General features: G+C 36.1%; 1 protein-coding gene across 1 annotated transcript; it reads left to right on the forward strand.

The window, feature by feature from the left end:
* Positions 1-3086: 3086 nt before the first annotated feature.
* LOC121425058 (cytoplasmic dynein 2 intermediate chain 2-like) lies at positions 3087-24253 on the forward strand. The gene is made up of 13 exons (XM_041621013.1): positions 3087-3237; positions 6337-6421; positions 7562-7624; positions 8005-8086; positions 8655-8827; positions 9996-10070; positions 13233-13299; positions 16453-16589; positions 17167-17320; positions 17972-18079; positions 18811-18968; positions 19593-19801; positions 22650-24253. Exons 1-13 carry the CDS (start codon positions 3179-3181, stop codon positions 22780-22782), a joined length of 1503 nt encoding a protein of 500 aa, XP_041476947.1. The 5' UTR covers positions 3087-3178; the 3' UTR covers positions 22783-24253.
* The last annotated feature ends 1508 nt before the right edge of the window (positions 24254-25761 follow it).

The following is a 25761-nucleotide window of genomic DNA, read 5'->3' on the forward strand; positions in this document are numbered from 1 at the left end:
AAATAGTGTTTAAAAAGGGGAAGCTGGGGTGCACTTAAGGAAATGGGAACAAATCAATGCATACCTTACTTAATACTATGGATGTATTGGTTGCTTCATGTTGTTTCTGTTTTGTTTTGATATTGATATATTTATTTGTTGATTGTTTATTTATTGTATACATGCAAAGAATATTTACATGAATTTTTATTGTAAACTTATTGATTGGAAAGAGGAAGAAAATAAAATATTATTTTTAAAAAAATGCATTCTATCTTAATTGGTGGTTCATACTTGATACTTGATGCGATAATTCCTCTTGCAGCTCCAAAATGCTAAACTGGAATGAATATACATACAAACTGAAAATACAATTGACAACTAATAGTAGATAACACTGATGATTTTTATCTTTTTGGAAGCACTTTCATGATAGGCGTATTATTTTTTTATATATAAATTTATTACTTATTGATTTCCACATTAACTCATTATTATCTCTTATCAAGTATGACCAGGCGCGTAGCCAGGGGGCGGTTGCCCCCCCTAAAAAAAAAGTCCCCAAAAATAAAAAATAAAAGAAGGGAAAAAAGAGAGCAGAAAGGAAAAGGGAAGAGAAGAAATGTAACTTTGTGTTTTTTTTTCCTTTTTATTCTTATTTTTTCTCAAAAGAGAAACTCCTTCAATCTTGCTTTAAATTTATTTATGAATGACAATATTGAAGTTCTCCATTGTTTCCCCCGCCCTTTCTCAAACAGTTTTTCCACCTCAAAAACTGTTTGATGTGTTTCTTGCCAGTTAACGTTCAAATGTATAGAGTAGGGTTAGGCCGAAGTATATGAAGGTATCTTTTTTTTATTATTTATCGCGCAACTTCTGGTCGGGTCGGCTTCGGGCGGGTAAATTCTTTATATCAATTTCTACCGTCACCTCCATAAAGTCAACTTCTCCCGCTTTTCAGCTCATTACTAAACAACCATAATTTTAGAGCAAACAGGTTCCTAATTTAAAAAGAGGAAAGTATAAAATTCGTGTCGTATTGAATAAAAAGTACAGTATTTTTTATTAAATTCTATTAAACTTCATGTAATTTCCCTGCACATTCATCTCCTGTCCTGTTTTTCGCCCTCAGTTTGAAATTTTGAATGACACTTAATTTTTATTTTATAATTCAAAATGAAGCGCTTCGGGATAAGTACAACAAATTAGGCATACTTTTTTATATATATAATTTCAATAAATCACAGAAGTTTCAACTTTTTGGGCACTATTTTCATAGCTTGTAATGAAGTTCAATAATCTTAGAAAATCAATTGATTTGAGCCGATGGGGTATTAGAGATATCTGCATTTGATGAAACGTCCGCCCTTTGAAATTTCAGTGTTTCATTGCTCTGCGCGGGGAGGAATATCTTCCTCCCAGCATATATGCTTCTTCTCCTCTGTTTTGCGATTTAAAGAATTGAACTGTCGCTAAATTGTTTGTAATCAAATCTGATCTTTCCAAGGGAAGTATTCAATATATCTTTGAGAATACCCTTTCCTCGGGACCCTTTTTATGGAAAAAAAATGATAAAACGCTTTAGCTTCCGCGCTTCGCGTTTCATTCTAATTTATGAAACACCAAAAGCTTCGCGCGGGAGGGGAAACTCGCCCTCCCTGCACCCACCCCTTTAGGGAGCGCTAAGTGTTTTGACACGCTTCGCGTGCATTACTGCCCCCTCCAAAATGAAATCCTGGCTACGCGGTTGAGTATGACTTTTGAACTCCATTATGAAATAAAGCAATTATGGCCTAAATAATATTGAAGATTTGAAGGCAGACAATAGTACATGTAACTTCTATTCATAGTAACATATTGCCACTGAAATGTTTATTCCTACACTTTTCGAGCGTGAATCATTCAAAATAGAACATGAAATAAGGATTTACCTAATTATACACAAACACAACTAGTGAAAGGGGTCTCCAGGCTGAAAATAGCAAACCCCTAAAGCCAATACAAATTGAGACTATAAATAATCATTTTCTTAAAATCCCCAACACCTTCAAATACCCCCCCCCCCCCACGTCAGTTCAGTTCCCTTTACTCTCTTGACAACCAATGAAGGCCAGGGACAACCATCCCAACACCCCCCCCCCTTGTACGGCCATATTAATCAATTTATTTTTTATTCAAACTTAGATCTTTTGGGGGTTTGGGGTGTAGGATGTTTTCAATGCCCCTCTTGTTTTATTCTTCTCCCCCAGTAAAGGTGACAGAGGCCCAAGACAGAGTGGTCTAGCTTCTAAGCCTTGGCTAGGTCTCATAGGGGGTGGTCAGGTGTACACTTTGAGGGGCTGAAAAGATCAAGAGAAATAAATAGTTAGATGATTTATTTCGAAAATTTTGGCTCCTCCCTATCATGGTTGCATCAAAATTAGGTCACAGAGGCACTAAAGTGCAACATTAAAGCCTGGTCGCTTTGCTTTCTTGCATAATTGCTCTCAGACCGGCCCTCGGAGTACGTAGCCTACTTATTTTTTTTTCTACATTTTCCATTTGGAGGAGATTACATGAATTTAAAAAAAGGAATATTATTGTCATGTACAAATGGGGGTAGGCTATTATCATTCCTAAAGAAAAAGGGGGCTAATGATTATTGTCTATAAGGAATGAGGTCTGATTTTTATAACGGAAAATGTCTTCTTTAATTCAAATAATTAAGACGGTCGCTATGCATAATTTCATAGCTAGGGTAATTGTTTACAAGAAAAAAAGCTTGTTGGTCTACACTTCAAATTTCAAGGATTTAAATAAATCCAGATGGAGAGGATATAGTGACCAGCCGAATATTGCATTTGTTTTCTTAAAGTCATCCCAAAACATCATTGAATTGAAATCTTTTAGCTCAGAAATCCACAAGATTTAAATCTAAGGCTGATATTAAGCTGGTTTATATTCACAGCCAACCTGGATTTATTCCAATTCCTTGTGATTTAGAGTGTTCAACTACCAACGGTATCTAGGCATCAATATAATATTAAACATACAAATTCTGCTCTCCAAAAATTATTGATATTCTATGGTTCCCTCTGAAATTCGAGGATACCATTGGCATTATTCTTCGAAATTCCTTAACTGCAAAAACTGGATCGTATTGTTTACAGTGGCAACCAAAAATTAAAGAGAGTGAGAACGTAATATTTCTTCATCAGTCATGTTTTCTGATGAGACTTTAGATGGAGTGGAATTCAAATCCTCTTGGAAGAAGGAAAGGTCTGTAAAATATATAATAAATCGACTTAAAAGCGTTGGTCTAACCTGAATTCTGAATCTAGTTCGTAGTCTGTTGAATATGTGTACAAATTGTCGTATGTGTGCGTGTACAGGCGGTTGCGCTGCGACCGTAGGTGGGTTCGGCGTAGGTTCGGCATGTTTTAACGGCGCTCTCATTAAAAAAAAAGAGAGTAGGTCCTAGGCCTATATGCGCCAATCAAAGTTATCTGATCATCTCACTTAATGTTTGTATATTTTCAGTAGATAAGGCCTTAAGATATTCGAGCAGATCAGGATCGATCGTCAACCAGGGCTAGCCAGGCGGCTGTCTAGACTCGACTAGAGAGAAAATCATTTACCAACGCACTCACACATTCATTGACATTGTACGAGGTTAGTATATGTACTAACCTCGTACAATAGACCGCGTTTGACCCTGGATTTCAAAGTAGTCGGCAAACATCGCTTCATTGCTGAAGTAAACTAATATTTGCCGAAACTCCTCACTACGCACCGGGGCTCTTGCCGGTAAGTAGCGATGGTGGCAACAAATAGGAAATTATTTTAAAATCATAATCATTAAAAAAGAGCAAATTTCGGTTACCTCGGCCGCAAAAAGGACTTCGCTTGTCTCTTCTACGGAAATACAAAGAAGCCCGTTGGTGGTGCTAATAATTTCACAACCTTGATTCAGCTCCTCGGTAATTTTACAACTGTATCTAAATTCTTTGAATGCGCAATCCTTATGATTAATTTACTAATTATGGGCACCAATGAATGAAATACCTTCAAAAACATAATTAAAGATTATTATTGGTGATGATAACACTTATTTGCAATGAATTTAAAAAGATGACTAATAAAAAAAATGAAAATAATTTACGTGCCTGGAAAGAAACCAGCTGTACAAGCTTTAACGAACGTCAATAATACGTATACGGTATCCCAAAGTCTATACAATAAAAAGATTGGACACTTCACGGACTTCGCGTAGTGCCTTGCGTCGATTTGCGTGTAAAATAGGTGCCTAGTCTTTCCCTTGTCGTGTCTTTGATACGAATATAAATCGCGCGCCCTCTTTAGGCGAAAATTGACTGCGCTGAGCAGAATTCATCTCCGTAAAATCTTCACTAAAAATATACATGTTTTTTAAAAGAAACTTCAAGGAGAAGTCACGGAAGGATCTAAATGATTTCGTAAGTGTCATAGCAGAATGTGATATATAAAATTATTGGTAATAATTTATTTGAGCAAATGTCTATAAAAGTTTAAGAGTGTCGTGTGTGTCGCGTGCATATGACTGTTATTCCTTCGCACGCGAGATGCTTTGAACCCATGGGTGTTACTAACGTAGCTTACTCTCAAAGCCTGGTATTCCTTCCCATTCACATGCACGAAGTGCCCCAAAACCTGAAACTCGCCCCCAAGATTTCTACTTTCCTTCTAAAAGATGTAGCCCTACTACATGGGATAAAAATTCATTTCCGACATTTCTACACTATCGATTATATTTTTTAACAAGAACTCATTCATTACGCGAATCCTGTGTTTAAAAAATACCCCACCAGCTTATAACACAGGAACTCCATTGCCTTGCGTGTTGTGTCAATGGGAGCTCAGGTGGGGTATTTGAAACCCCAATTTCAGATTTTGGGAGAGCTCTCGTTTAAACTGGGGTGGGGTTCATCTGACTGCTGATAATGCCTTGCATGTTAGTCAATGGGATCTCAAGTGGGGTATTGACACCCCAATTTCAGTTTTTGGGAAAGTTGCATTTCTCGCGTTTAAACTGGGGTGGGGTCGATTACTGCTGCTGCTGATAAGAGCCGATAACACCAATGCCTGCCACCACAACAGGCTGATGAACAGCATGGAGTGGGATTGCAGCTGTCCTTGTTACGTAATAGTATAAACAAACTCTTCAGAGCTTCCTGGCTGACATTAATCTTGAAAGAATGAATTTGTATTCTATTTGTTTTAGGACATTAGCATATCTAAAAACGATTCGGAATTTAGATGAAGATCAACATGAAATTTTGAACGATGCAAAATGACCCACAATTGCCGAAATAACAATAAGTTTAAAAAAATCACCCTCTCTCTCTCTTGCTCTCTCTCTCTCTGCCAGGCCTTATGAAGGTCACTTCTCCTTGGGGGAAGGTGGATTATCTGGGAGAGTGCGTGGTTGTTTACTTAAGGATAACCATTCCTTGTTGATATCGGGATGGGGGGGGGCGAGTGAAAGTAGCTTGGAATTTGAAATTGGGGTGTCAGATGAGATCCATTTTTAAACACAAATTTTCGTAATGATCAAAAAATGAGAAAAATATTATGAAAAGACGGAAGAGACTTGCCCATCTTGTTTCCTATTGTGCTTCCCCAACGTTACAGATGCGTACGTCGTTAACCGAAGTTTGGACTCCTTGTCATACGTGAATAAATTTTAAGTTGACAATTCGAAACACATTAATTGTCGATACCCACACACGCACCAATCATACACGAAAATGCACTGACATTGACTGGCCTGCATTCTGGAAGCCTCTCCATTTGTTGGGATTTATTTTAAGGTGCCACCCCTTTTACTTTTATAACAATTATTACATTATCGTGATATTGGGAACCACCGTTCACTTCATACAGCAGCGCTTTATTCAGTCACACGCACGGTTCCCTAGTTGGCGGAGTACAGCAAGTCTGCATATGCCGACTTAACCCAAGACAAGACAAGACTATTTCCACCTACATTCACTTTGTACACAAGTGCACGTATACAATCGACGAGTGGTTCCCGAAACCACGATTTGGCCACAATTATCAGCCCCACTTTCAAAATGGAATAATTGCAAGCATATTTTAATAGATCTAAATACCAAATAGGCCTATTGGTAACTTGTGCAGGCAACTTTTGAATACTTTATTTCTAAGTGGGGCATCTCAAACCATTGCGGCAGAAAAAACGACTGCTAACATTCGGACCGCATAGACCAAGTGTGCAATACAGTTTTTGCATTGCATTGATTTTGAATGCAGAAGAAAATGAACAATCATGTAAAAAAATGGTGAACGTATGGTTTTATTTTGTTTGGTATATTGTAGAACACTGTTGTCAAATGGTTGTCAGACGTCAGAGATTCACATCAAAGACACAGGCTCACAGGTTATCAAACGAGTTCACCAAGAGGTAAGACATGGCTCAGATGCATAAAAAGTAGCAATTGCTAGCTTAGCAAAAGATCATGAATTAGCAATTGCTTTATTCTGTATGCATAACACTTTGCTTGTGCTTAAACCCTTTTGTTTCCTTCAGAAAGCTATTGCTCGTGGCTTAAACAATAGCGACGTCATGGTGGTGGGAACGCGACTCACAGAACAAAAGCCGGACTTGATTCCAAAACTGGCATTGCAAAATACTGCTTCTGTCATGTAACATCTTTTCCTTTAGAAGTGGTTTCAAACTATTCCTTTAATTTGTTTCTAATTATTAAATTTATATCAAATTGCAGAAATTGCAAAATGCAGCTGCATAATAAATCTATCTAGCAAGTGATGTAAAGGTGTTAATGGTTAATTGTCAAGCAAATGCGAGCAGGCAGTTACTTGAACTTACTAGTAGAAGCATTTCCTTTCTCATTTTTATGCGTACGAAATCAAGTACAAGCGAAGCAAAGGCCTAGCAAAGGCAAATGCTTCTTTTTATGCATCTGATTCATTTACATTTCCTAAAACTATATGTATGTAGTTTTAATTGACCTTGAGAGATACCACATTTCTAAAACTTAGTCTATTATTGTCTTGAGCCATTGACAAATGGAATATGGGTATTTTGTGAGGGGGGAGGCAGTGTACATTATGTGGTATTTCCTAAAAGTATAGGCCAGCATTATTCATCATCACACACAGGCATTCAGAGAAATGTCAAGAATATTGAGAGGTTTCATCATCAAAGATACATAGGACTGTCCTATACAAGGAGGTCAGTCGTTCAGTAGGGGGTGTCTGATAGACTCATTCCTAGAGCTTAAAATTCTTCAAACATGTATTCATTATGACAATATAGTAGAATGTGTCTTGTACACTGTTGTATTTATTTCAATGGTAATTTTTTATCAAACTAGAAAATAGGAAAAGTTAAAAGTAGTCTGCGGTCTTACAGGTGCAACATATTTGTGATAAAAAGTGTAAAAATTCAAGTCAACACTTAATGTTACTCTCTCTTTAGGGTACTTAATTAGAATGATAGAGAAAACGAAATCTCATCTGTGGAATATATATACATACATTTCTGATGGTAATTTTGGTTTAAACTATTCTCTCATCTCAGATTCAGACGGATCCGGAACCAGAGAAGACTGTTGATCTAAGTCTACTTGGAAGCCAACCCCCGGTATGTACCATCATCTCCTATACATCTCCTTTTTCGTTCTTTCTTTCTTTTATTTTTGTTTCTTCCTTCCTCTTCCTCACCCTCATCTGCCTTGTCCGCTTCCTTCTCCTCTGTCTCAATTTTGGACTTGAAGTTTCACCAAAGATTTCCACAGAGATCACTAGCAGTTTGACTTTGTTATGACTCTTTCACTCCTCTGTGAGGCAAGCCCTAGAAATGATCATACCTTGAACCTTTCCTGTATTTGATCCATTATTTTTATGGTGTTTTTAAGTGTCTATGAGGTACATGCTTTCATCTACATATATTTCTAGTTTGATCTAAATCTTGATAATTTTTGGATAATCTGATTGCTATAAAAAAAAAATTTTCTCTTCCAGGGGTTGGCTGAATTCCTGAACCGTGTTTATCCTGAATTTGCAAAATGTCTGGATGAAAATGCAAGGAGTCATGCATTTGATGGTATGTAAATATATATCTTTGGGTTTTCTTTTAACTTAAGCTTATGCTGATTATAAGGGACTCTTCACATTTTCATCTGAAATGCACTAAAGTTTTTAACTCTCTGAAACTTTATAGTGAAAGGGGAATTACAATTATATTATGATAACCTGATGGAGTAATACTGTTGTTTTCTTTGGATATTTTCCTTTCTGACATAAACATTCTGTCACAAGATTGAATATTTGAAATCATCTAAAAATGATTTGTAAATGTTGATTATAATGCAAAGTTATATGTTGTTAGATTTTGGAAACATCAAAATAATCAGCAAAATACTTTATTTTGTCGTAGTTCTTACAAAAGTGCATATTAGAGACAACACACAATCATTCTGCCTTGTGACATTTCACACACTTGTGACGTGTTACATGTATGTAATATTTTAGATTTATATCATCTGATTTGCAATCATATACAGTGGACCTTATTGCTATAATATACTTCTTAATATAAGAGAGAAGAACTCTTTCTCTCTTTCTTACTCTCCTCCTCTTACACTGTCTCACTCTTTTTCTATTATTTTTAGGATATGAGGTAGATTGGCAAGAGGAGAGTGAAGTAGTGACATGCCTGTATGTTTTAGAGCATGCACCTTTGAACAGAGAACTTCAGTGTACCAATCTCTCATGGAACTGTAATGGGTCCACGGTGGCAGTGGCTTATGGGAGAATGGATCACCAGGACTGGTGTACTCATAAGGTAAGGGAGAGATGGAGACAGAGAGGAAGACAGAGAGAGAAACAGAAAGTGGGGGTGTTGGATATGAACTGTAATGGGTCCACGGTGGCAGTGGCTTATGGGAGAATGGATCACCAGGACTGGTGTACTCATAAGGTAAGGGAGAGATAGAGACAGAGAGAGAGAGAAACAGAAAGTGGGGGTGTTGTATAGGAACTGTAATGGGTCCACGGTGGCAGTGGCTTATGGGAGAATGGATCACCAGGACTGGTGTACTCATAAGGTAAGGGAGAGATGGAGACAGAGAGAGAGAGAAACAGAAAGTGGGGGTGTTGTATAGAAACTGTAATGGGTCCACGGTGGCAGTGGCTTATGGGAGAATGGATCACCAGGACTGGTGTACTCATAAGGTAAGGAGAGATGGAGACAGACAGAGAGCAAAACAGAAAGTGGGGTTGTTGGATATGAACTGTAATGGGTCCATGGTGGCAGTGGCTTATGGGAGAATGGATCACCAGGACTGGTGTACTCATAAGGTAAGGAGAGATGGAGACAGAGAGAGAGAGAGAAACAGAAAGTGGGGGTGTTGGATATGAACTGTAATGGGTCCACGGTGGCAGTGGCTTATGGGAGAATGGATCACCAGGACTGGTGTACTCATAAGGTAAGGGAGAGATGGAGACAGAGAGGAAGATAGAGAGAGAAACAGAAAGTGGGGGTGTTGTATAGGAACTGTAATGGGTCCACGGTGGCAGTGGCCTATGGGAGAATGGATCTCCAGGACTGGTGTACTCATAAGGTAAGAATATGAGAGGGACTGAGAGAAAGAAAGAGAGAGATAAACAGAAAGTGGGGGGTGTTTGATAGGAACTGTAATGGGTCCACGGAAGTAGTAGCTTATCGGAGAATGGTTCACCAGGACCCCATTACATAAAAGTTACTATTATGGTAACTTTGCCATCCAATGGTAACTACCATGGTAACAATGCTCATCAGCCAATCAAAATCAAGGATTCCAATAAAGTTTCCATTTGATCTCCAAGTTACCATAATAGAAACTTTTATGCGACAGGGTTCCGCAGTGGTATACTCATAAGGTAAAGGGTAAGAAAGAGAGAGAAAATTTAGCAGATTAAAAGGAAATTAAAAAGAAAGGTAATTACACATTTTTCATTTGTATCTATTTCAGGGCTCTCTCTGTACATGGAATGTGGATCGGGGTAAAGTCTGTCCGACAAAAGCAGACTCATCAATCGATACAACGGTAAGAAATCTTGTCCAAGACATATTTCTTGTACTTTGGACCTATAATTATATTATAAGTACATAGAGCAAGCATAAGGTTTATTCATTTCTTACAAACTGAAAAAAAGAAAATTAAGTCCTGAATGATGCATATTAACATGAAAATATTTAATGAAATGGATGCTTATCTTGACTGGATATCATTTAGTCAACATGGAAGAGAGACGTTTATTGATATGTATGTACAGAGCAAAAAAGGAGTGCTCACAGGATCAGAGAGTTGGCCTCCTTTTTGGCTGTCATTTCTTTTATCAATCCCAGGTAGCAATAAGTGTAATTGTATCATTTGACATTGGAGTTTATTCATATATTTGCTGACTTAAACAGGCTTTGACAATCATTTGACTTGTAGTCTGTGCGCACCAGAATCGGTAGACTAGCTTAGCCGGGTTAAATTAGGAGCGCCTTGAGCACCTAGCAAGGTGGATACGCTATACAAATCCTATATTATTATTTCTTATTGCTATTTCACAATATCTAGCATGTAATGGCATTAATAAATCATGTGATAGCATTATTCCCCTTGACATATTCTGACCTAGCCTTTGTGTCATATACATGTACAATGCCTATTGGGCAATTTAATGTTTGACTTTATTTATTATTTTTTTTTAGATTTGATAGCATTTATTCCATTCATCATAAAAACAAAACAAGGCACATACAAAGTTAACATACATGTAAATTACATGGGAAAATTGCAATTAATACAATGATAAAATCTGGAAAACAGTTGAATAAAAAAGAGTGTACATAATTTATAAAAATGTGGAAACTGCATATATATGATATTGTAAAATACATGATGTAATAAATACTGGATACCAGATATAAACATTGAACATAAGAGGGAGAAATACGAATTATAACACTATGACAATATTATATATCAACGATAATTACTAAAAAAAAGGGGGGAAGAAAGAAACCTGATCATACATTATTTGAATATTTACTGAGAAGTTGGGTTTTATATCTTCTTTTAAAAACATTAAATGATGGGCAAGATTTAACAGAAAATGGTAACTTGTTCCAGATAACTGGTCCTTTCTAAAAAATACAATTCTTTGCTATAAAAGAGGTGCGTATTTTGGGTATGTGGAAGTCTGAAGATCCTCGCGTATGGCATGAATGAACATCGGCATTGTAACAAAATATTTCTGAGATATTGTTTTGAATATTGCTTTTCTAACATAAATACATAAAAATTGGAATTTCATAATCAGAGAAATCATATACATTCAACAAATTTAACTGACTAAACAGCGGCTTGGTATGGGCAAGAAAATTGGCATGTGTAATGATTCTCACTGCTCTTTTTTGTAGCCGGTATAAAGGAACTCCATGCAATGTTACAATATCGAAAATACAGTGAAATAATAGAATTATAAATCATTCTTCTTGACAACCCTGGGCTGTTGGTACTAATATACTATACACTTGTTTTTTTTTTTTGTTGAATTATTTGCCGGAGCAAATGAGGATGCCATTGTTGCCTGTTGACCTGGCCATGGTTCATTAACCTGTGCAGGAAGTTGGATCGTTTGTAGGGGTGTAAATCAGGGGCTGTCCTCAGTTGTTGGCTCTTGTACTGCTTTGTAGACTTTATTTCCTACATGATAAGCATGTGCAACACTATTTAAAGTCTCATAGATATCTTTCCCAAAGAGTTTGCTATCAAGCAGGGTCTGCTTGCTACATATATCCTTGTATTTTGGGTTCAGAAACAGTTTCATTGACTGTCTGTGGTGAATGCTCAATTCGAAGGAAGCATATCCTTAAAGAGTCAAACCATCGATAGTGATTTGTTTGATATGTTTCGTATCAAATGGAGGGTTTTCAGTCTGTGAGGCATCGATTTCATCTAGAATCTCTTCATATGGAAGAAAATCTTTAAAAACATTCTGTTGTAATCTCTGGAGATTGGCGTCAATTTCCACAGTCTTTGCCGGGGAGGATTCCCCAGATTCCATCATCAATCTAAGGGGTGGAACCTGCTGGAGCGTTCAAAGGGGTTGAATAACACTCCTTTATCTTCTGAATGCTCTCATATTTCTGAGGAAGTGTAACTGCTTTCGTTAAGCAAATTAGATGATTTGTTCAATTTTGCAGGGCCAAGATCAGGGTTGCTGTCATAAATTTTGACTGTGCCTGGGCTGAATTAGGCATGAAATCAGAGTTGAATTTGTTTTGGTCGTAAACATCATTGGCATGACTCGATGCCAAATTTTCATGCTTTGAATTCCATTGTGTGATGTTCACTGCCTAACAGTGGGAACATGCTATCCTCTGAAGACTTATGCAATTGTTTTGTAATAGACTTGCAGAATTCAGTATTCAACCATTTAAAAACAATTTTTTTTTGTATTCATATGTTTTATTGGGTCGTCAGACCAAGTATAAACAAAAATAAGAAATTAAACATATTTAAACTATTTACAAGTAATCATATCATCATGAGAAAAAAAACTAAAATATATAAATGATTATAATTAAAAAACAAAACGGAAAGTTTTATGCACTGGCACAGACGTAATATTTTACACAACTTCTTTGTGTAAGTATGGCAAGTATTTGCTTATACACAGTAAACAGGATACATACAATGATACATGTACAGATGACAAAAATTATAATTCAAACTTCCATTTCTTAAAATGAGCGGCAAGTTTGTGTCTTTTTTTGGCAACACAATATTAAATTTCTTTTTGCTTCTTAATAAAAGATCTAAATGCTCCAAAGTTTGGATCAACTTTGCTGAATTTACAAATGAAAATGAAGTACTTCAATAATAAAAATAAGTAGGATATGAACTAATCATCCGGATCACCAAACATTTTTCTGAAATTAGATAAAGTAAAATTCAAATTAAATTTCTGTATTAAAATAGTTAACAAATCTTGCCACAGGGGTGAAACCTTTTCACAATCACAAATTACATGAATCGATGTTTTAAGCCAAAAAAATTATGAAGTGAATTACCGGGAGCGAGTTTCAATTGAATTTTGATGATATGAGCTACTAAGCTTGTATTAATGATTAGGCTGACACTTTCATGATATATGTATATGGTTCTGTGTGTTTGAATCTAAGTTCTTTTTTTCTCTCTTTCTGTTTCTAGAGCTGCCTGATGTGTGTCACATTCCATCCCACTCTACCAGCATTGGTAGCTGGAGGAACATTTAATGGTAAGAATCTTTATCCACCGGTGTGTTGGCTCAGTTGGTAGAGCATCCGTCTCACAACCAAGAGGTTGGGAGTTCAAACCCCTGCCGCGTCAGACCAAAAGACGTTAAAAGATGGGAGTTGCTGCAACCCTGTTTGTTGTTCAACGATTAAAGGGATAGAGCCTTGTTGATCTGGCGCTGCACAGCAGCTGCTCGGCCCACGATCAATTGGGCAAAGCAAGTTTTTGGAGTATGTCATTTCATGTCTATTTCAAAAAATAAAATATGGATTTTCAATCATTTTCATTTACTGTATATGATCATATTGATATACCTGATAACAGAGTCACAGGCATATACCCTATTAACAGCAAGATTCTTTTCCAATCTGCAGAGAATGTAAAAAGTAATAGTAACCAGATCATGCGCATAGGAATGGCAATGTGCTTTGTTTATCAACTGTTTTGTCAGAATTGCCATGAGAAAAAAAAAATCGTATTATAATTTTCAAATGGTAATAGATTCCAAAGCTCAAATGAACAAAATCAATCTATTATATGGAAAGATGATTTCCATTCAGGATTTTACAACCTCTAACATATCAATATCATCATGTCATCATGATTAGCATTATCTTGGTGCAAGGGGCAAATTTGTGACTTCTGGGGTCTTTTGCATTAGCAGAGATGCCAACCAGTACGATTTTATCGTATTTAGTACGATAAAACAAGTAAAGTACGACAGTACGATTTTGGCCATCAAAAATACGATTTCCTGACTTTCTGTCATTGTCCTGTTTTTGTCCCATATATGTGTGCTGTGTATGTATGCTCCCGCCGTGAGTGAGCAGTGAAGCCATATCATACATGTAATTTAAATATCTGAAAAGCCAAAATCAAGTAACTTTCAATTTACGATAAGCACAGTTTCAAATTGCTAAGTGCGTCTTTTTTTCAGTACCATAAAAAGTGAGCTACGTCCGTCTTTTTTTTCCCTGTAATACATGTACGCGCGTGCTTCCAGTAGCAGTAACAGTTTTTCCCTACTTCACCATGTGCAATTTCTAATGCACTTATTTCCATTCGGGATATCACAATTCTGTGATATAGTAATTTGAATTGCACAGGAGATAAATCCCCGTTCACAGCACATAGGATGTGCCCCGGGGGGGGCACTCAGTATATAATGCATAGTGGGTATGTGCCGCGGAGGGGACCCCCATTTTTACACCCAAATTTCCGTTCCAAGGCATAGCATATTTGTCTTATTGAGAAAAAAAACAAAGAAAGCCGCTCCAAGGCATAGCATTTTGTTCTTATCGAGAAAAAAGAAATCCGCTCCAAAGCTTCGCATATTTTTCGTTACGCCGTTCCGGTTGAATATTGATCTGCTGCAATTTTGGTGAAAAGCGGCCGCTGAGCGCTGTCCGACCATCGTCTCTGCCCGAGCGCACCCGGTGGAGGCCGCGCTCGCTGCATCATGCACGCATGCCCGTTCCATAGGGGTGCATACGCACGTATGCTCACACGCTGGCGATCCGTTCCAAGGACCCCCGTTTTCACAAAATTGTAGTTCAGAAGCCCGTTCCGAGGACCCTCCTTTTTACAATAAGCCCGCTCCAAGGCCCCCGTTTTTTGTCTCGCCCGCGGCACACCCCTACCACTTTTTTGGTGGAGTGCCCCCCGGGGGATGTGCGAGTCTTTTATCCTCACAGTCGCCGACTTTGCTTGTCAAAACGGAGCCTTATTAATCCAAAATCAATAGTTGTGAATTATAGCTTTTTAATTTCTTTCTTGGTGAGGGGTAAATATCAGACAATAAATCATCAAACAAGGCTCCATCTAAAAAAATAGGAGGACGCCGTGCACTTGAGTGTGGTACTTGTATGCTGTTAGCTAGCCAGTTTGAGCTCATGTTCTCTGCCAGAGCTCTGGGTGAGAATTCTATCAGTAATGGCCTGTTTCAGATAGAGTTTAGATTTCATGTTAATTTTTGAAAACTGTAAAAAAAACTTCATGATTTCTTCATTGTGATGAATATTTAAGTTATTAATGAATACATTTTCACAGAATTTAGACTCTCCCAGAATGAAAGGCATTTTCTGTGAAGATCTGCATTTTCAAATAACTTGTGAAAAACTTAAGGTACATGAACCTACAATACATGTACATTTAAAAATTTACATGTAGCCTGTGGCTATGTGCTGGAATTTGAATAGACTGAGTTAGATATTGATTTAATTTCTTCATTTCTTTAACATAATTTAAGATGCAATCCAAGTGCACCTCACAGTCACAATCATACACAAACACTCACCCACACCCGTGATTCTAACCATGAAAAAAAACCTTAAAATTGTTTTTTCTAAATTTATTATTTGATCTGAATTCTCTTTTTTTATGTTTATTTTATTCATTTATTTAGATTTTTGGGGGTTTCATTGTTTGTGGTTCATTAAAGATGAAAAGTAAATAAGCCCATGTAAAGGGGATGTGGAGTGAGGGTGTCAAAACACACTTAAACATTTAAATCTGATTTCTTAGTTGTTTGAATAAGCCTATTACTTAGCATGCTATTTCTGTACTAATTGAAAAATTGCAGGAGTTGCGCTTACAAATTTGGAGTGTGGTTCACAGTTACATTCTTTTTTTTCAATTGTCCCTGGTTCCAGAAAATTGCCCCCGGTTCCTGTAAAAAGCCCGCGAGCCGGGGGCAATTTTTCAAAAAAAATTGCCCCCGGCCTGCAGCTGCTTAATTCAAGGCTTGCACTGGTCATGTTGAGTTTTCGTGAAAATCTGATTTTTCACTACAAAATATGATTTTTGAGGATATTCAGTCTGATTTTTTGTGTCAAGAGGTTGGCATCTCTTGCATGAACAGTTGCATTCAAATGCAAGTCTAAAAATCAAGCGTAAGTCCCGAATGTGCGCTTTTGATTGGTTGAAAATTGAGATGTGAATGATATTGATTATTGTGTTTGATTGGAATTCTTTCTGCACTGGGACCCTGTTCACTGAAATTTCTTATCAGTTGATGATTCTCGGAAATTTGTTTTTCCATTGGCCCATATCACATGATCTGAACTAGTAAGACATAAAGGATGGTCATTAATGTAGGAGATCTGATCAATCATCATAGAACAACAATAATTATTGTTATTTTCATAATTTTCAGGTGAAGTGATGATTTGGGATCTGAGTAAAGATGATGAGAATCTTATTGCTACATCAGGCATCAGTGACGATACGCACAGAGAACCTGTTACTCAAATTACATGGCTTCAGGATCCTGATAAACCAAAGAAATATGATGTAAGCAATGACATCATCAACTTGAATGGGTTGTTTCAATCTAATATAGAGTTAAATAGGTTCATTATTGCGGATTGAAATAATCGAGAGTGATCATGAATTTCCTTGTTGACCATAGTAGATTGCGAGACAAATACCTCTAGCGATTAATATAGAGTTATTCATTATTATGTATTGTGTATTTTACATACTTGGTTCAGTTACCAGAAATATAAAATATGCAAAAAATAATTATGACATAACATAATCATTGATCGAGAAATAATATTTTGTGGGCAGAGCAAAATATCTATACTTCATAGTTCATTATTGGTAGTTCTGTAGCTTTATCAGTTTACACATATCTGCAAATCATGCAATTAGCTATGATCAGTATTTTGATTAATGATGCCATCACACACACTTATCTAAAAAAAAAAGAGATTCAATACTTTTGTTTTCTGAGACAACTATATCAGACCTCTATAAGAATTGTTACCCCTGTTAGTATACATCTGAACACTAATTTATATTTTATCGTAGTAATCCATTGCAAATATGAAAAAAATGTCATACAACTATTTTTTTTTCATTCCAGATAATCAGTACCAGTGCAGATGGGAAGATTCTTTACTGGCTGTTCAACGAGAAGGGCTCCCTCACATTAGAAGGAGGGTTTGTCTTGCTGGCTAGCTCCCTGCCTGCTATGGTCAACCAAGGGTCAAGGTCGAGGGCTGACGGGGAGATGGGAGGTCAGTAGGGGCACATGAAGTTGTATCATGGGAAATCACAAGATCCCAAGTTTATGTCATATGATCTTTTTTCAAACAATAGATAGATCTACAGGTTGATAGGTCTATTTTGAAGCAGTGATAAGTATTATTACTGCACATTTATCATGCATGTTTGTGTTTACTTCCTCTCCTTACTTGGATGTTGACAATTTTTGGTTTGCATAAGCTTTGTTTTAACTAGATGGCAACAATTAATAGTGATTTTATGTATTTTCTTTCAAATTTATTGCTGACCTGTGACAACTGCAGTAATGGTAATTTATCAACGTCTTAATAAAGTAAAAATAAACAATATCCCAAAGTTAAAAATAAGAAATGCAAGCTGATTTGTCAGATGTAGAATATATTGTATATAATCACCTTTTGATTTCAGGTGTCGAGGCAAACTATCGCTCCTCAGCAAGCTGGATGTACTTGCTATCTTTCCTCGGATTCAATTTATGAGCAAATTACATCCAGCTTGTTTCAAACGTGATATTTTGCCAATCACCTTCACCAACGTCAATCATTTGCTTGCTATCAATGTGACAGCTATTACTACAATTCTGAAATGATTTGACCATTTCTCATGTGGAAATGCTCAATTTCAAACTTTGTTTGTATTTACAGTGAATGGACTATCCTTTGTTGAAGAGGACAAGAGTATGTTTGTTTTAGGCTCTGAATCGGGAGGAGTTTTCAAATGTTCCATGAACTCAAAGGCCTCTGTTCCTACAGGTAAGTGCATTTTATAAATGATTAAAAAATCATCTACTAGTTTATTTATTCTCAAGGTATAAGTAGTTATTGATTATTTGTGATTCCTCTGTCATTTGCATTTATTCTTGCAAAACTTTTCTCTGAATATTTTTTTACAAAGTTTTCAGGAGTGTTGCTTTACATTAATTGCAGTTTAAGCCTTGCCTTGTGGTACTTTGATACTGAGGGATTTGAATTGGGAGTCTGCACACTTCAAGACTAGTTGATGTTCCGACTTTGTAATAAAACCATTTAGATCCATTTCTAACCGTATGAACATGTAGAATAATCTGATTTGAGGTTCAGAATAACTATCAGAGTACTTTGTATTTAAAGATATTAAGTAGTTGCAAGTCTTTATTTTGCAGTAATGGCCAAATTAGCTAAAGACTACTTAAAGATATCATCATCATCATCAGTATCATCACTTCCACCATCAGCAGCACCAATGTCACCATCCTCACCTCCATCACTATCATCATCATCCTCATAATCATCATTATTGTCAGCACCACCGCCACAACCACCACCATTATCATCATCATTGTCATCATTGACAGCAGCAGCATTACCATCATTTTCAGTATCATCGTCATCTTCATTATCAACAGAAGCAGCAGAAACAGCATCATCTCCATTATTTTGTATTTCAAAACTAGGAATCTGATTTTTAAAAACAAATGTTATCAATATTTTATTTTGTTTAATAGGTGAAGTTCTGCTGTCCGTGCCTCTTTACTCCCCCGTCACATTTGCCTTTCAACCTCACAACGGACCAGTCCATGCTGTGCAATGCTCACCCTTTCATCGCAATCTATTCCTTTCATGTGGGACTGATATGAGTATTAGAGTATACAGTATGTTAGAGGTGAGATATGCACAATTACCATTATCCATGGGGATGGGGGCAAGTTTAAAAAAGGGGGGGGTTGTGAGTTTGGGCTCACTATGTTGGACAGGGGTAATATTTTCTTCACAATGTGTTCCTATCATGTGGGACTGATATGAGTATCATACAATATGCCTAGAAGTAAGATATACGAAATATCCATGAGAAGGGGGAGGTGGTTGAATGATACAAAAAAAAAGAATAAATTATGTTGTACATTTCACAGAAATCCATTTGAGTTATATGAAACTGATCCAAGTATTAGAATGTAATAGTATGATGGAAAAGAGAGGGGACTTATTTATCCTTTCTTCCCATCATACACCTTCTACCATTTTTGCGACGGTACTGAATCCACCTTGGTGTAATGAGAAAGTAAATTTTCCCAGTCGTATGTTACAGAAACAACTTGCTTGTTTCATATCCCTCGTTTGTTATGGGGGTTAGGAGGATGTAAAGATGAAAACACAATAACTCTTGATGGACTACGTGGTTTGAAAATTCATCCATGAATGAAAAATATTGCATTGTTTTACTTGTCGACTGATCTTATGAATTACCATGAATCCTATTTTTCTGATGACATTCCTTCTCCTCTCACAGTCAAGGCCCATCTTCTCAATCGAGCCTGCATTGGGATATCTGTTCTCCGCTCAGTGGTCTCCAGTGCGCCCTCTAGTGTTTGGAGCAGCCACAGGCCAAGGCCAGCTTCTACTCTACGATCTAAAGAAGAGTAAAGTCAAGCCAGTGTGTACCCTTGAGGCTAGCTTGGAAAAGAAACCACTTCATGTCGTACAGTTTAATCAGAAACAGTAAGTGGAATTACTCATTTGTCCATTACGTAATAAAGTTAATTAATGACCTATAGATCTTTAAGTCTTGTCATGTATACATATATATATGTATATATTTATAAATATATATATAATATATTTCTCTACATATGTGTTTAAGGCGAATTTTTTTGTCTTCTTTTGTTGTTCGTAATGCGCCTTAACACCCTCTACCTTCGTCTTTCCGTCTATATATGTGTATTATGACAGAATTAACCTATTCATAGACTTCGTCCTTTCGTAGGATGTAGGCATAGATATTAAACTACCTCAGTATCTTATAAGTCCTGTGATGTAGTGGTGCTGACAGAATTTGCCTAGTTTTATTTACCAAGGTGTAAATTCACACCGTCACTTTACCTCTCTCGTATGCCTATTAATTACGTTTGAAACTCTAGTTGGCAATTTTACCCAAGGAGAGTGACAAAATGCGTGCAATGTGTGCGTACAAGCCAGGATCTTACGACAGGGGTAATATTTGTAGAGCACTTAAGATGTAATTTGGATTTATAAAAATGGTCTTTTAATTGATACATGTGAATCCTGGTATTCTTTAAGAAGTATGAATAAAAAATTAGGGAAAATCTTAGCCCAAAATGAAAATTATATATAACAGTTGATCCTTGGGCCATGTAGAATTTCGTCTTTGTCAACCTAGCTTTTTTTTAAAACATATCTAGTAACTATAAAGTCATGTATAAAACAAACACATCTAGTAACTGTAAAGTCATGTATAAAACAAACACATCTAGTAACTGTAAAGTCATGTATAAAACAAACACATCTAGTAACTATAAAGTCATGTATAAAACAAACACATCTAGTAACTATAAAGTCATGTATAAAACATATTTCATCATGACATGATTTGAAAAAGTATTCAAACCCATAATATTCCCTTTTGAATTCTGATCAATGTCTACATAGCTTCTGGTTCTATGATTTTTTGGTCAAGAAAATAATTCATTTTTAGAATCTTATGAAAGTTGAAACAACAAAAATACTGATGAATAACCTCAACTGTTGGGAAATTTCTTTCATCTGATGTTTAGCCACCCATAGTTCATTATATGTAATTAAACCATATTTATTCATTTCTCATAAAAACGAAAAATTTGTTACTGGTATTTAAAACCAATGAACATGACAATGAGATAAAGTCATAGTAATTTTTAATCTAGTGAATTGTTGATGCTCAAAATGGCAAACTGGTATTAAACAAAAAGGTTATGAACAATCGCAAGTTCAACTGATGGAGACGCTAGAACGCTCTGATCAGACAAGGTTCAAACCATTACAATGTCTTACCTCATTAAAAAAAAACTAGCTGGCACCAGCTCCAACAGACCATTATCATGATTAGATGTCATCTCAGTTGCTTTTACGAGGCACCCACACTTAAACCACAGATGTGATTTATAGTCTCACATAAGCCACCATCCTAGATATGGGCCAGCTTCCTTGCACACATTATACATTATAAATTTCTTTATTTTTTTTAAGTCATAATCATTCCAGGGGCTTTAGTTTTCATACCTATTTGGAATATATTTCATTGTCATTTTGGAATTCCCAGCTTTCTTTCATATCATTCTTTACTAGGGTTTGTTTCTGTGGTTAGCTATTCAATCACTTGAAACCAATCAAGAGAGCCTGAAGCCGTTAAAAATGTGATGGTGCACATAGTTGGTATTCAATTTGGGGGAATTCCCCTCTGATTTAAGCTCAAGCCACACAATTTCCCATATTTTTTCTTTATTATAGAAATAATGTTAAAACTGGCTATTTATTTAGTGATTGTATCCCAACCAAACAAGATGATTAATTGATTGTGATGTTACTCACAGTGGTCACAACACTGAATGAATTCTTGGATGATGTGTACAAATGATTATGAAAAGTGTGATGTAAATAAGTGATATTACTTAGCCGCAAATTTTCTGTGTGTAAGTAGTGAACAGGCATTATTAGCACTGGTTGTGATTAATATTTATCTGACTAAATGTGATATTTCTTGTAAACCGCTTAGACACAACATTCTGCTTTATCATAGCAGAATCATACATTATTGTTAGGTTTGGGGTGGATATGCACAGTGATAATTATTAATAAAAATGAAATATTGAACTGGTACCAATATGGCATTATGTTGAAGCAACATGCTCTGTTAAATGTGTGTGAAATGTAATTACAAATTACATTCCTTTTGTATGACACCTCAAATCAATAATGAATCTGATCATTTTATAGATTGAACTTGTTTTGACTCTATCTAGTGATGTTTTCTAAGATAACATAAATCACTCTTATTTATCCATAATATCACTTTGAGTGCATCATCAAATTCACATTACATTAGAGTAGTGTGTATTAGGATATCCTTGAGTATCACAGTGCGGTGTCGTCTTACCAGCCACCTGCTACCATCATTCAATTATGAAAGATATTAACAAACTTTACCGCCAAAATCATTACACTTGGCAATCCAGCTCTTGGACATTACCCAGGTAAAACATGGGTACAATTGAGTGATCTGATTACATTTTGATAGGTAGAAGTTAGTATTGAGTTTTCATTCAAGAATGATTTTCAAACATTGGTTCTGATTATAAAAGCTTGTATCTCCTTTGTATATTACAATTTGCAAATGTAGACTACATGCAATGTTATAAGCCACTGAAATAAAAAAGATGAATGACTGGGGGAAAATTTGAATTTTCGTTGATGGTAAGTTTTGGAGTCGGGTTCATGGGGTACGGAAGAAATGAGATCACCCAAATAATTTGTTCTTTTCTTCTCTTTTGATACTTCCATTGTGTTATTTCAGTCGGCGTCTCCTAGCTACCGGTGATGCGCTGGGGACAGTCATGATATGGCAGCTGAGTGATGAGCTCTCCATTCAGGCCAATAGGGAGATGGAATCCCTGGCGGACATTGCTGACTCTGCCCTTGATCTGTAAACCCATTCAAAGCAATTATTCCACATTATTTGCATTTCATTTCAATCCTCCCAAATTAAAATAAGGCCATTATTCTTTTCAATAATTCAAACCTGTAAGTTACAAAATATGCATTTAATTAGACCATAAAGAAAAACTGTTCTAAGTTGTTTTAAAAAAAACTTTTAAGTATGAAATCTTACTGAGGAGAAAGTCACATAATATTTTGTTGTTGAATTGTAAGAATATAATTGCAGAATGATATGCAGTCAATACATGACACTGAAAGTACCTGACTATAATCCTGCACAGCAAAAGATGGTTGGGCACAAAATCTGTCAATCAGTAGAATAAGTAGATCAGTGGTTCAAATCTCTGCTATGGTATCAATCTAAGGCTTACCAGAACTGATGCCAGGGTAATAGTATTTGATATGCACTTCTAATTGTGTAATGGATATTTATATTAACTGTTCATATAATATAGCCTGAGGCTGGGATTTCTGAGTTCAATGGTTGCTGGATAAAAGTTCGTAGATTTACATACCTTGAATAGTAGCTAAGACCGCTGAGACCAATATCGATGCCATGTGGCATCAAGGCTGGCCTTGCCTCTGTCCGTACTGTGTATGTGTCTTGATTCCAATTCTTGTAGTTGGAGTTTTGTGTCATGAACCTTAAACATGTTTTAAGATTAGAAAAAAAATCAGTGTTCTTATCTTATGTTTTTGTCATTATCGTAATATTACATGACCAAATTCAGACCCTACAACAATGGTAGAATTCAAATATATTTATATATCTAAAATATATCATATTGTAGCTATTTTTGTATTCGGAGATATATTCATGTTTGATGTTCATGATAGAAAATAGAATTTCACTTAACTAACATCCAAGAACCAGTTCCTGAATGGCAAATGTAATATGCAGAGTAATTATTTTTGCTGAATGAATGCATGCTTTCTTAGAAAGTCAAGAAATAGCTTAATACAGCACTTCAGATCGATTTACAAAATGTGAGTTGTATTTTGTATTATCTTGTACAAAATGAAACTTTGGAATGTTTGATATTTAGATGAAAGAAAAAAAATGTGTGATTTCAAAATAGAAACATGTGATGATATTGCATTCTTCTATTTATTGTCAAGTGTTTGTATAGTATTTATGGTTCTCTTATGTTTAACGTTGAGAATGTTGGGGAGGGGATCCTAAATATATTTGCAAATAAACTTTTAGTCACCCTCTGTTGAATTCAAGGAAAGTTGAAATGTCATGATGCATTGATTGGGAATTCAATTGTGCATTTTCCAGTGTGCATGTGGGGGAAAATGTGCTTAGTAACCTTAAACATCCTTATCTTACTCCTAGTAAACTTGAAATAACTAAGGGGGTATTAATCAATCAGTTTGCTGATATTCTTGTCTCGCCTGCATAGCAGAGCGAGACTATAGGCGCCGCTTTTCCGACGGCGGCGTCGTGAACATTGAAATCTTAACCAAGGTTAAGTTTTTGAAATATCATAACTTAGAAAGTATATGCACCTAGTTCATGAAACTTGGACATAAGGGTAATCAAGTATTACTGAACATCCTGCCTGAGTTTCAGGTCACATGACCAAGGTAAAAGGTCATTTAGGGTCAATGAACTTAGACCATGTTGGGGAATCAATATTGAAATCTTAACCAAGGTTAAGTTTTTGAAATAACTGTCATAACTTCAAAAGTATGTGGACCTAGTTCATAAAACTTAGACATAAGGGTAATAGTGTATCACTGAATATCTTGCCTGTTTCATGTCACATGATTAAGGTCATAGGTCACTTAGGGTCAACAAACTTTGGTAATGTTGGGGGTATTTGTGGAATTGTCATAACTTTAAAAGTCTATGGATTTAGGTCATGAAACTTGGACATAAGAGCAGCAGTGTATCCCTGAATACCCTGTGTGTGTTTCAGGAACATGGCCAAGGTCAAAGGTTGTTTAAAGGTCAATGAACTCTGGCCGTGTTGGGAGTACAGTGTTGAATTGGCATCATAACTTAGGAAGTTTATGATACTTGCTCTTGAAACATTGACATAAGGGTAATCAAGTATAAATGATGGTTTTGCACAATCCTTAGATCACATGATCATGGTCGAAGGTCATTTTGGGTCAATGGACATAATATTTCATTATCCTATTAATGTTTTCTTCTGTGAATAATTATTCATTAGCTGTTTTCAAAGGAAGCACTGCTGCTATATCGAATCTCGTAATGCAGGCGAGACTGCCAGAGGCGTTCCACTTGTTTTTAATATGGTATTAAATATATTGCAATGCTACCATGCTTGTAGCTGAATACTTGGGCATGTATATGGAGGCACTTCTCTGCTCAACCTGGATGGGAAGATACCCTTTCATTTATTGAGCCCCCTCCCCCCATCTTACACACACATTAATGAAATATTTTCATATCTGTATGTACATATAAATCTAATTTATATCATATTTTCTATCAAATGACTTGTTTCCTATATATACTTTAGTATTCCTATGTCAAGTGTTATGTTTATTTTGCTGTTCACATGTTTTGTTGTGTAGTATGCGATGGTGATCCTCAAATATCTTATAATAAATCATCGTCTTAATGAGGAATTCATTTTCACTTTCGGTTGTATATCTGTTTCTAAATGACAATAATTAGTTTTATGAATGAATTTCAAAGTTCGAGTTGTTTGCCCACTTGTGTTTGAAGGTTGGAATGTGAAAGTATTTTTCTGGGTTTCAGACTTTCAGTGATGTGATAAAACATGAACATCAATTGTTTAAGTTTGTGGCCTATATACACAACTGACATGAATGGATGAGTGATTGCCCATTCATGTCTCATCATATCACTACGTCTTAACTTTCCAGAAGAAAAAAGTAGTTAGGATTGTGATTTTGCTGGGTTTTTCTTTAGAATATTGCAAGATATAGGTTGGGTTGGTATCTCTCTCCAGTAGCATACGCAGGAATTG

This window comes from Lytechinus variegatus, chromosome 12 (genome assembly GCF_018143015.1).
Source record: "Lytechinus variegatus isolate NC3 chromosome 12, Lvar_3.0, whole genome shotgun sequence".
NCBI lineage: Eukaryota > Metazoa > Echinodermata > Echinoidea > Temnopleuroida > Toxopneustidae > Lytechinus > Lytechinus variegatus.

Excerpts from the sequence above, each read along its gene's own strand:
- LOC121425058 (XM_041621013.1), top strand. The coding sequence starts at position 3,179 with ATGTTTTCTGATGAGACTTTAGATGGAGTGGAATTCAAATCCTCTTGG. Across the intron at positions 6,422-7,561 it reads TCAAACGAGTTCACCAAGAG|ATTCAGACGGATCCGGAACC; the intron begins GTAAGACATGGC and ends CTCTCATCTCAG. Across the intron at positions 13,300-16,452 it reads AGCTGGAGGAACATTTAATG|GTGAAGTGATGATTTGGGAT; the intron begins GTAAGAATCTTT and ends CATAATTTTCAG.